General features: G+C 37.8%; 1 protein-coding gene across 1 annotated transcript in view; it reads left to right on the plus strand.

Annotated features, from left to right (window-relative positions):
• LOC135091406 (probable RNA-binding protein 46) overlaps positions 1–12504 on the plus strand; it is a 23610-nt gene extending 11106 nt beyond the window's left edge. Inside the window, exons 2-8 of the mRNA XM_063989038.1 lie at positions 1–8; positions 1622–1775; positions 2438–2540; positions 4137–4208; positions 5498–5576; positions 5844–6047; positions 6763–12504. The exon at positions 1–8 is cut by the window's left edge and continues 164 nt beyond it. Of these exons, the coding sequence (XP_063845108.1) occupies positions 1–8; positions 1622–1775; positions 2438–2540; positions 4137–4208; positions 5498–5576; positions 5844–6047; positions 6763–6881 (739 nt within the window). The 3' untranslated portion in view covers positions 6882–12504. The remainder of the gene's footprint in view (positions 9–1621; positions 1776–2437; positions 2541–4136; positions 4209–5497; positions 5577–5843; positions 6048–6762) is intronic.
• The last annotated feature ends 707 nt before the right edge of the window (positions 12505–13211 follow it).

The raw sequence follows: 13211 nt of genomic DNA on the forward strand, positions 1-13211 counted from the left end.
CCTCCATGGTAAGAGAGAGAGAGAGAGAGAGAGAGAGAGAGAGGATAAGTATTCTGAAACGCTTTGCTCTCTCATCACGACTGTTTTCAAAGGCCACAGAGATAATTAGAGTGTTTTGCGTGTTAATAATGCATAAATCTGGTTCATCTGTCACGTAAACTGTAAAAATATCCTTAAAAACTGTGTTGCTTTTGTTAGTCTTTCTCATGTTGTGGAGGTGCGGCACAGACGTGTTTCAGATTATATATGGTCCAGAGAGAGAGAGAGAGAGAGAGAGAGAGAGAGAGAGAGAGAGAGAGAGAGAGAGAGAGAGACTTTTCGAAACTGTTTTCTTGCAGTATTCATATCTTCATTGAAACATTTCCCATTGTATTTTATTTTTTTTTTCAAGACAAAGAGACAAAAATAATGTTAGTTTCTTCAGTGTGGCGAGAGGCTTGGGTGACCTTGAAGACACCACTGCCTCAACAGATAAGTTATCGTAATACATGAAGGACAGAAAATTTGAAAGAACGAAAAGATAGAAATTTCTTAGCTTTAATTTAGTTATTTTTTATCTATACTATCACTATTATTATCATTGTTATTATTATCATTGTTATCTGTTTATATATTTGATATTATTATCATTATCATTATTATTTTTAGTTATTAGGAGTATAGATATAAATAGCTTAGAAAAATAACACTCACTTGTAGATGATAAAACAAATTTTCTCCCACGGAAAGCAGCAACTTATTTAAAGACTTACGCAGTACAAATTTCTTATGTTCTTTTAAAATGTACCGCCATAAGCTAGTCATCTAAATCCTCTTGACATTATTACAACTCACAAGAATTCGAATTTTACCCCGTGTCATATTTTAATGGATATCTTACAGTTTTTCACGCGATGTACAAGTGTTTCCTCTATGTTACAAGCACTACACGTATTAATCTTCCTTTTTATAACAATATTCTCCGTTTTCTCCTTTTTTTCTTCCATTCATAGCATAGAATAGTTACCTTAGGGTGTGCTGTTGTTTGGACTTCCTTTGTATTCCTTTGTAGGGGGGTTAGCGTCACTTACGAGTCTCCTCCAGGTGTTTTTGTCCTTTGCATCTTCCCCCCATCCTTCTTTCTTTCGCAATTCTATCCTTCCATCTCAATATCTTCTCGCTTTTCCTCCCATAAATCATCATTATATAAACTTTAAGAGTAAAAAAGAAAAAAAAAAAGGAAAAAAATAAACAATAGTGTCAGATTTATTCGCTTCTAAAAATCCCAAGTGTCTATAAAATGTCATATAATTGGCCTTTTTGGTCTTTCCTGGGAGTTGTTGGAATATCATGGCGCTGTTTGGGTCTCTTATGACTTAGTGTGTGTGTGTGTGTGTGATTAACAGCTGGAAGTCACGAAATGGTAAAGAGAGAGAGAGAGAGAGAGAGAGAGAGAGTGTGTGTGTGTGTGTGTGTGTGTGTGTTACGCTTTCTTTCACTTTTCTTCCTTATCCTCTTACCATTTCTCTCACTTCGCCTCCTCCTCCTCCTCCTCGCTCATCCATCATCTCCTCTAACCTCTCTCTCTCTCTCTCTCTCTCTCTCTCTCTCTCTCTCTAATCTCCTCCTCCCCCTCCTCCAGGTCGCGTGGTGGACGAGTGTGAGCTGGAGGTGAGTTGGGCCAAGCCGATCAAAAAGGAGGAGTGTCAACAGAAGAGGGAGAAGAGGCTTAGGTCAATGATGAGCGCAGTGAATGGTGGACAGACAAGCTACCTTCCTCACCTCTCCCTGGCTGGGTAAACGTGACTGCTATTTTTTTTTTGTTGTTGTTGTTTTACGCCTGTTATTTGTTTTGTTTTGTTTTGTGAGTGTGAGTGAGAAAGTTGTGTGCCTGGTCTTAGCTAACTGTTTTTTTTGGGGAGAGGCAGCCTTGGCGTGTGTGTGTGTGTGTGTGTGTGTGTGTCCTCCGCTCTCTGTGGTTGGTGAATGCATTTAAGTGTTTGTGTGTGTTGCAAGGAGACTGAGAGATGTGTGTGTGTGTGTGTGTGTGTGTGTGTTGCAGGAAAGACTAAGAGGTGTGTTGCAGAGAGACTGAGAGAGGTGTGTGTATGCTGCAAGGAAGACTAAGAGATGTGTGTTGCAGGGAGACCAAGAGAGGTGTGTGTGTGTATGTGTGTTGCAGGGAAGACTAAGAGGTGTGTGATGCAGGGAAGACTAAAACCCCTATTCAGAAACCCTTTGCTCTTTCACCATGACTATTTTCCAAGGCCATGGAGAAGCTTAGCCAGGTTCTCAAGGCTGTTTCTCCTGACGATGATGCAGAAATCTTGTTAGTCTGTCAACGGAACCTTAAAAACACACTTAAAAACCTGCATCACTTTAACCAGAGGCTTTTTAATGTGGAGGTGTAGTGCAGGAGTGTTTCAGAATGTAGCCTTAAGAGATACATGTATTGCAGGGAGCCCATGATGGTTGTGCCACAGATAGGGAAGCCAAACGGAACACAGGGCATACAACACACAGCACACCACCCCTTGGCAGCATCCACGCAGCACATTGAGGTGAGTACACAGCAACACAACAGCACAGAACGTAAAGGAAGTTACAGGAATCCAGCAGGCTTACGTGTGGCAGTTCTTGTGTGAAATATACCTGCTTACATTTCTGTCATTCCTGTTCTGGTCAAAAAAGGGTAAAAAAGGCCCATTAAAGGTGCAAGTCCCCAAAGTGCTGTCAAAATAGTTATTTGATATTTGAAAAGTGTCTTGCATTAACAGTTTGATTCATAAGCAGGGGAGGATACAGAAATAAGTAGAGAGTTCAAGAGTGTTCATAAATTTGTCTATTTTTTTAAAGCTTATTGATTTTGTGGTAATAACTTGAGTCTCTTCCAGTCGTCCGCCATTCTGTTTATGAACCAGTTTCTTCTTATTTCTCTGGTTTTGTTTTGTTTTTACACAGCCATCCCTCATTATCCATGTGGTGAGGTAACAGACACACACATGGATAAGTACGTAAGATCCATGGAAAACTTAGAGTCTCCCCTTAAGAACACTCTGGAAGCCCCAAAATCTTTTATAAGTCATAAGTCAACGAAAATTGCATGTGCATGGTTGCGAATATTTTATCTATCAATTAACTAAGAAAATCAAGAAAACAAAACACTGATGGGTTATTCTTTAAGTTTCGACGACTGCTTTTGACTCTAGTGACCAGCACCTCATTGGGCCTTTCTTTCTTATAATTTTGTTGCCCTTGGCTGGTGTCCCAACAAAAAATAGATAAATAAATAAATAAAAAAAAGCTTGCTTATCATCACTTTTCTATGTTATTTGAATTTGTGGTGAAGAGCAATCCATGTAAAAGTGAAACTACGGGAAATGAAACTGTGTTATTAAGTGTGAGGGAAGGCCAGGCACTGTGGAGGACAAGGCAGTGTGGTGTGTTGCTTGTCAGTGGCTGCGACTCTTGGCAGCACAACACTTGGGGGACAAACACTGTGTTTTGTGCTGTGTTATTAATAGACTTGTTTGTTGTGGGATTTCCTGTCACTCAAAGATTAGGACACAGTTGGTGATGCTTTGTGTCGTTTTGAGAGTGCAAATGTTTGAGGTTTTGTTGTGTTTTTATTTTGTTTTTGTTATTTTTTTTGTGGAAGGGTTAAGATTTTATTGTTAGTAGATATGTTGTGTTTTTATTTATTTTTTTTATGGAAAGGGTTAAGATTTTATTGAAAAGTATGTTGTGTTTTTATCTTGATTTTTTTTTTTTATGGAAAGGGTTAAGATTTTATTGATGAGTAATTTCTGATCAGTGTTGTTTCTGCTTATATTTCTGAAACCAGCACGTCTTTGTTACTCGCACTCCCAAACCCAGCTCTCCACCTCCATTCCCATTCCCATTCCCAGCACTCCACTTCCATTCCCATTCCTAAAACCAGCACTCCACCTCCATACCCATTCCTAAAACTGGCACTCTTCCTCCATTCCCATTCCTAAAACCAGCACTCCACCTCCCGTTACATTCCCATTCCCAGCACTCCATCTCCTGTCCCATTCCCAGCACCCTTTCTTTACTCCCATTCATAAAGGCAGTATATTCTCTACCCATATATCTGAAGGTGGCACTCTTATCTACTGGCACTGTCTTGTCCCCAGCCAACAATATTCAACCTACACGCAACGTCCTTCCTTCCCACTGAGGCACACCAGCTCAAGGCACCCACTGAGGTATGTGTGTGTGTGTGTGTATAGAAATTTGTGTCTCTTTAATATGCTTAAGATAATGTACAAGCTTCTAGCAGTCAAGTAAATCTAGTAATAATTATATTCAGTGCATAGAACACTTAGCAAAACAGAAAAACAATGATAATGAATGATACAGTGTGGGTGGAGAGGCAATGCAGGTTTTACAAGTGAGCGGAGATAATATTCTGCTTCTGAAAATAAGAGTAAAGAAGGAGTGTTGATTTTTAAGAATATAAGTACTGATGAAGTGATGGTTTTAGGGATGTGTGTGTGTGTGTGTGTGTGTGTGTGTGTTTACCTAGTTGTGTTTACCTGCTTGTAATTTTCCTAGTTGTAATTTCCAGGGTCTGAGATACACTGGTTTGGTAGTGTCTTTGTGTCTTTGCGTCAATATTTCCTTCAGTTTGTGCACACTTGTCGCCAAAAGTGTATCTTCTTTTAGTCTGTTCCAAATTTCAGTGTGTCTTTGTGGAAAACTATCATTCTTTGTGTTGTTTAAATGTCCTCCTTTTCTCAACTTGTGTGTGTGTGTGTGTGTGTGTGTGTGTGTGTGTGTGTATTTGACAGAAAAAAAATATCTTACAGGAAAAGAATGAAAGGAATAAAATATCACAAACTTAGGCTACAGTAGTGCTATGAAGTAATATTCAACCTTACAAAACATACAACTCCATTAAAAGCACTGAATTTTAATAAGAGAAACTAAAATGCCATTGAATCCCAGTATGAGCTGAGTACAATCTTGCAGGTAGGGAAACAGAAGCCTTAACTAACATACCATCCTTAGTAGCTCAGAAATTGGCAGTTTAATATAGAAAGGTCATTAGTTTAGGTTTAATATCCTGACTTTAACTTTGATATCATTCTGAGCCACACCTTGTCATGTCTTAGATCAGTTTGTCAATACATAACCCTGAGGCATTGCAATAAGTCCTCAGCTTCTCTGTAATGCTGTGAAGGGAAGGCCGACTGAAAGAAAGGCATCCGTAACTGATAGTGTTTTCAAGAAAGATAATTAGTGTTCGTTTTTACCTTTTCCTTAAGTCTTTTTTGCCCCTTTGTCTGCCTCCCCTATGAATGAAAGTAATGATAATGAGTAAGAAGTATTATTATGCATTTATCAGCTGAGATTAAATAGTAAAGACTTAAGAATTGTATTATGTTTAGTGTATTATGTATTAGCCAGCTGAGGTAATGTAGTAAAGTAAATAGTAAAGGTAATAGGTTTGGGTTAAGAGAGTGTTACTCCTAATCTAACCTGCTTTGCGTAGCTGGTGCTGCCCGGCTACCCCAACTTGGCCACTCCTGTGATGACGGAGAAGATAACGCAGAACACTGAGGACCTCCGAGGTGAGAGAGAGAGAGAGAGAGAGAGAGAGAGAGAGAGAGAGAGATGACATACACTTTATTATTTTACAGCTTATTTTCGTTCTATCTTCTTTTTCTCTTCCTCCTCCTCCTCCTTCTCTTCTTCTCTACCTAACAATTCCCTTTCATATCTTACCACTTATTATTTCACAGCCAGTTTTTATGCCTTTTCTTCCTTCTCCCTCCTCCTGAACCTAACCCACCCAAACCTGACCTAACCTAACCTAACCTGACATCATATCATTCCAGGTGGCCTACAGAACTCCTCACCAATATCCAGAGTCCTGCCCCCCAGCCAGGCCCTGCGTGGCACCCCTCTTGCCCCCCAGTACTTCATGGCAGCCCCCCAGTACTATCTACCACCCCATACCATCCCCCACACAGCAGCCGCCCCACAGGCCATACCCATCACCTCTCAGCCCTACCTCTACCCCACCACTGCTGCTATGACTGGTGAGAGAGGCTGGGAATGGGTTGGGTAAGAGATGGGCTTAGGGTGGGTTGGGTTGGGTTTAAGGGATGGGTTTGGTTAGGAGTGGCTGAAGTTGGGTTGGGTTTGGATTGGGTTACTTAGGTTGGGGATGGGATGGTTAAATTAGGCCACTTGAATTATGGAGTACACAGTTCCGTTCAAGGATTTTTGTATATGTTTTTTTCTTCATGAATGAGAGGATGGCAGGTGACATAAAACATTAGGATTATATAAGTTTCAAATGTACAAGTATAAAGATTTAAAGAAAAAATGTAAGGCAAAAAAGAGTTATTACATTGTTCTGCAGTGCCTGTACATGGACTGCCACTGGGCATGGCAACAGTGAAGGAGCAAAACCCTCAGGCTCGGTAATCAGGAGAGAACAAGAAATAACAGGTGCAAGCTTGAAGTTAAACATGAAAAAGAGATAGGAAGGAATTGGTTCTCAGATAGAGTGGTGGATGAATGGGATAAACTCAGTAATCAGGTTGTAAATAGGGAGCTTTGAAAGAAAATTAGATAAACATATGGCTGAGGGTGATCGGTGAAAATAGGTAAGTTTCATACAGGAACTGCCGCGTGTAGACCTGACGGCTTCTTGCAACTTCTCTCGTCATCTTATCTATAGAAAACATATACATATAATAATAACAACCCTTTATCACACTCCTCCCTCACTCACTCTCTCTCTCCCAGGCTATGACGGAATCAACCCATACCTCCAGGCTTTCTACCAGCACGCCACCCTCTTCACCCAGCCTGCCATCACCACACTAGACCGCTCTGGACAGCAGCGTTACACCACCAATGAATAGTAGACCACACCAGGGACTTCAGGAGGCAAAAAAGTGACCAAAAAAACTGATCTCTTACCTTTATGCCTTCCTTTTTTCATTTTATATTCTGTCATGTTTTTCTCCTTGTTTCTTGTGTATTTTTTTCTTGTCTCTTTCTTCCTTTTCTTGTTCTTGTGTAGTAGTCTCTTCTGTATTCAAATGTCTCCTTGTTCCTCATTTTTCTCTGTTTTTCTATACCTGTGTTTTTTTTTTTGTCTTCCCTGTGCAGTAATTCCTCCAGTATCCAAAAATTTGATACCTGCACCTGTTAGTATAAACTGTGCGGGGATAGTAAACCAAACACACACGCTGGCCTGATGTGGCAGTGTGGCGGATGTGGTGGTGCTGTGGTAGTGTGCCAGTGCCATCTTTTATTTATGCGTGCATGTGTGTGTTTGTTTGCGATGTGGTGGGGAAACATTACTCCACATTAGGGAAACAAACCCTTGATAGGAACATGTTTGCTTGCTTTCACTGCCCATGGTTAGTTTCCCTTCCTTTTCACTGTGGCATGTAACAGTTCACAAGACTTAAAGCAATGTATGGGGTCTTTATAATATACAAGAAAGAAGGGGATAAAGAAGAAGAGACTGCAATTTCCAGCCAGTACAGTGTTTAGTGGCTGCAGAACAAGTAAAGGTGTCACAGAGCAGTTAGTGATGGTTAGTGATAAAGGAAATGGTCAATATATTAGCACATGAACAAATTCTATATTCATTTCCCTGCTTTAACCCTTTGATTGCCACTTGGTACACCTTTCCCTAATCACCAATCACTGTGAGACATCTTTACTTGTCCCACAGCCACATCCAATCTTTGAACTGGGGAGAAATTGCAAAATGTATTCTTTTTATTGCTAACTTTCTTGTAGATGCATTGCTTCTGGTGCTGCTAATTGTTTGGTGTTGCAGTGAAAGGGTTAACAGGCTTCATCCAACAGACACACACACACACACTCACACATGAACAAAACACAAAGGCTAAACCACGTAGAACAAATACCATTACTATTGTGGTATGTGGGACTAAGATAAAAAAGAAGAAAATAAAAAAAAAATCTTCGTGAATAACCATAGAAAAATGTCTTAAATTGGCTGTACATGCCCTTAACTAATTGTATTTTTGTCAGATTGAGTCAAGCGTGTCCCATCTCATCTTGTACAATGATGGCCAGAAGTCTTGTACCCTGATACCCTTAAAGATCCCTTCAGTCTTCCACCTTCTGATCCCCCTGCCACCCTTCCCTTCCCTGGCTTTGTGAGGTGACAGACAACCCATTGGAGGACTTACAGGTTAGACAAAACAGTTAAATTAGTGGAAAAGAATATGGCATGTACACAAACTTTTGGCTGTAACTGTAAATGATACTTTACAAGAACATTCCACACTGAGATCTGATAAATACTGGGAATTAATCGGACTCGTGGAATATCTAAACAAAGGCGACATTCAGACGTACACAAGTTACGACAGCAAATATTGGAGGAAGTCACTGTGTCTTCTAACTCTTTCCTATTCTTCTTGTTCTGCTTTAGTTGATAAGAGAAGCTGGGTGTAGGTGTGGTGATGTGCCCTGCCAGGTGTGGTGTTTGAGGTAGAGATGTGTGAGGTTACTTTGGTGGTGACAAGCTAAATGATAATGGTGGTGATGGTGGTGATGAAATGGCATATACAAGAAGACAATAATAGGTTCCTTAGCTCGTTGGTGTCTTTTGCAGTGAGGCAGTGAGGAATTTGCCGGGAATCTTTCGTTGTGTTGTGGCTTGCTTAGTTTGTAACGTGGCCCATGAACCAGAGGACACTTGATGGTAACTTGGTGGAAATGTCAGGGAAACTTGTCAAGGACTTGCTGAAAAACTTGACAGACACTGATAAAGACTTGCTAAAAACTTGCCAAAAAACTTGATAGACACTGACGGGCAACTGCTAAAAGCTTGCTAAAAACTCAGCTGATAGAAAGATGATGAAAATTTGCTAAAAACTAGCATAAAACTTGGTAGAAACTTGATACAAACTTGATAAAAACTCAATCAAACTTGACAGAAACTAACATAAACTTGACAAGAGTGTTAGGGAGATTTCAAAACACTTCTCAAATTTGATATAACCCTTTTGACCACGTACACTTTGTAATTGAGGATTGGCACCTTAATTAATTCAGTAACTTTTTTTTTTTTAGCATTTTTTGTTGCCTGAAGCCATTGTCCCATCTTACATAAAAAAAAAAGAAAAAGAAAAACAGAGAAAATGAATAGTGAAAAAATATTAAGTCTTTCGCAAGAGACGCTAAACTTGCTGTGTGTTTGTATGTGAGAGAGAGAAAGAGAGAGAGAGAGGAAAGCTTATAACAATACATAGACAATAGTAGGAGTGTCATATCTTATTTTAACTTCCTTTGTCATAGAAGCTTTATAATAAGAGTTAGCTGAAGCATATCATGAGTTATCTGCCTTATGAAAGTGTGTGTGAAGCTATGGTGGTGATGGTGGTGGTGGCTGAGGAGAAGGAGGAGGAGGAGGGGTAGGAGGACATTCCTAGTTATTTATTGAAGTAGTGTAAGGCATTTATCTATACTGAAAGCTGAAAGTTTTACCGGTACTTAGAACAGGGCTACTTTTGTTTTCATGTGCATTACGTTCTCATCCTTTACACCTTCTATACAACACGTGTCAGATATTGCTTGCTTTTGCTAAATGGTTCAGTGCTGTGACTTGGTAACTCCTTAACTGGCTGTGGTGGAAGTTATGGGGGTTTTTAAGTGTGTATGCAAGATTACAGTGATAAGTAAACAAAGGATTCTGACTAAATGAAGGATTCTGATGAGTAAACAAAGGATTCTGATAGGCAAACAAAGGATTCTGACTAAATAAAGGATTCTGATAAGGAAACAAAGGATTTTGATAGGCAAAACAAAGGATTCTGATAGGTAAACAAAGGATTCTGATAGACAAACAAAAAATTCTGATTAAACGAATGATTCTGACAGGTACATAAAGAATTCTGAGAGATCAACAAAGGATTCTGATAGATAAATAAAGCATTCAGTATTTTCAGAAGCAAAAGCACCCATGATAACTCAATTTCTTAACTTATTATAATAGAAGTTATTGAAGTTTCCAAATTTCAAGAGCACATGATTCTGGTAATAGTAAAACAAACAATTATGTGTCTTATAGCAAAAAACAACCAGAAGAACTTGATTTATTTTTTTAACTGGCTATAATGGAAGTTACCAAGGTTTTCAAGAGTGTTTGCAAGATTACAGTGACAGTGAAACAAAGAACACACATTTACTAGGAAAACACACATGAGAAAGAGCGTTTAACAGTACCAGGTCATATATACAAGACAGAAATACACTTAGAGAATCCTTAGAGCTGGAGATGGTTGAGAGGAGACCAGTGGGGGGACTAAAGAAGACCTGGAGATGGTGTGTGGAGGACATAATAATAATAATAATAATAAAGGAAGGAAAAAGGTGGGATGAAATAGCAAAAAATACATAATACAAAAACATAAGAAAAAGAAATAGGAAGACTGAAGAAAAAGGTGGTAGTTTTTTTTTTATTATTAATTAATTATGAGAGAGGAGTTTAAGTCAGGATGAGTGTAGAAGGCTAGTCAAGCATAGTGGATGATTAAGATAAAGAAAAGTTATGATATTTTTTGCTTGCATTTTGAGTAGCCCTGGTCTAGAGGTTGTGTATGTGTGTGTGTGTGTGTATGTGTATGTATGCATATTATTGTGTATGTGTGTACCTCGTGCGTCTAATGTATGGATTTATTACTTTCCGAACCTTTTGTGTAGGACTGAAAACCCTCTTCTGTGTATTTTTATCCCTATGACAAGAGAAGGAGAAAGGGAGAGGTGAAAAAGAAAGGAATCGTAAAATTTATTACTCTCAGATGCTTTGTGCAGGTCAAGAAAAATAAACGAGTATTTTTTGTAGAATCCAGTATCTTTCTGTGGCATCCGGTATCCTCTCCCACCTCCCAGAATCTAAAGAAAGCAGTATTTGAAAGAGGATCTGAATATATTAATGAACAGTGTTACGGACTGACTGATCACATACAGATGAGTGAAACGTTAATTCTTTGATGATTTTGAGGGAAATGTTATTACTACCTTTGGCTTTTTATGATAATCTATTCCTGTTTCTTATTTTTTTTTTTCAATATTTCAACGCATAATAGTGTTCTTGTTTAATATATTTCTTTTTAATTCGTTTCTTCTTCACTTTTTTCGTGATTTTGTGTTGATTGTTATGCCTTGTGACTACATTTGAATTGCCTTGTATTCCCTATTAATTTCTTGTATAATCTAAGTGTTAATTCAATACTATTTAGTTAAGTATATTTACTGTAGTGCTTAGTTACCATGTATAGCCACCTGCAGTGATTCTGTCTATGATTCCCTTGTGATAATGTACTACTTTCCTTTTATAATCTTCAATGAATGACAACAGCAATGCCTAATTTATGCTTAACAAATTTTTTTTTTTTATCAATTTTTACCGTTCTTCATGAAGCTGTAGTATATTTTCGAGATGATTCTTTAATTCTTATGTCTTTCTCTTTTATTTTTTTTTAGATACCCCCTTATTATTATTATTTTTTCCCCTTTTCTTTAAGCCTCTTCTATTTATTTAAGTGATCTGAATCAATCTTCTCTGGGATTGGATTGCTTCAGATTACACTTAGATCATAAGAACATAAGAAAATAAAGGAAACTGCAAGAACCCACATGCGGCCTACACGTGGCAGTCCCTGTATAAAACAAACCTGCCTATTTTTCACCGACCAACCACATCCATAGATATGTCAGACCCTTAAAAGCTCCCTAATGACTCGACACTGAGAACTGAGTCTCTTCCACTCATCCACCAGTCTAATGAGAAGCAATATTTTAGAATCAAACATCGTGAGGCTTACGTATTAATTTTTCATTCCTATTGTTGTATTATGAGCTGTAATGGAAGCTTATGGTATTGTAATGACTGGTGGATGGTTGAGTAAGGGTTAGAATGACCAAATTACAACGAATACCCAAATTACAGAGTTTGAGGTGGCTGTGAAATCTTGTACCTTTCCCAGTTGTCTCATTATTATTATTATTATTATTATTTTTTTTTTCTCTCTGTTTCCCTAGCCCAAAGTCCCTCTCCCATAGAAACAACAACAACAATAACAACATATTTTCATTTACAGTTCAAGGCAGCGACATAATCAGTAGTCTGGTAAATAGAAGAGGCTTTTTAGTTTACATTACTCATAGTTCACTTAAAATCTCACCTGCTTATTATCATTATTATCATTATTATTGTTTATGATTGATTTAATGTACTCCTTATTTTATTTTGCCAGACAAACGCGCACTCTTTATTTTTTTCTCTCTTATTGTGAGTAGTTTATTTATTTTTATTTATTTATTTATTTTTTTCTTAAGCACTGCATGTATATTTTTTTAGCATGGTACCCCCTTCCTTCCAATCCTCCTACCCCCCCCTCTCCTCCCTCCCCCATGTGCATGCCCTACCGCTGGCTTACTGTAGTTATTATTGTAGTTATTTAAATACTTGTAGCATTAAACTATTATCCGTGATTATTCTTTTCTCCTATATACTATATAAGGCTTGTATATTTATTCAGCTTTTTTTTATTTATTTACTTTTTTTTTTAAGTGTGGAGTGATACAGAGAGATAATTATGGTAAGTTAATATGATTTATCTACTCTTGTTTTTATTATTATTATACTAAAACACTTATAACTCGGCATGATAGGGACTCCAGCTTTGCCGAGTTATTAATTTTCCAAGTTATGCAAATCCTCCATTCCTTTCCCCCCCCCCCCTCCCCTCTATTTGCATAAACAGTCAAAATTTTGAGAACACTGGACTACACAACAGCAGTAAAAGCTTAAAAAACGGCAGTCAACAATGAAGGGGCTGCTGTGGTCACGTAGTCCAAGCAGAGGGAGGGCTTGTGGTAAGATAATGCTGCGTTATATACACGATCAATTGAAATTATTATTATTATTATTATTATTTATTTATTTATTTATTTTTTATTTTTTTACTGTACAACTTAAAATGACAACAATCAAACACTTACCAATGGACTTTTACTTGCTATTGATATTATTTTTTACTAACATTTAAGTTCGAGATGGATTTTGTTAATGAATAATTTTGTTGCCTTGCTGAGCTATATAAAATTCCGCGTTATAAAGTGCCGAATTATAAGTGTTTACTGTATTATTATTATTATTATTATTATTATTATTATTATTATTATTATTATTATTATTA

The sequence above is a fragment of the Scylla paramamosain genome, chromosome 37, assembly GCF_035594125.1.
Source record: "Scylla paramamosain isolate STU-SP2022 chromosome 37, ASM3559412v1, whole genome shotgun sequence".
Taxonomy (NCBI): Eukaryota; Metazoa; Arthropoda; class Malacostraca; order Decapoda; family Portunidae; genus Scylla; species Scylla paramamosain.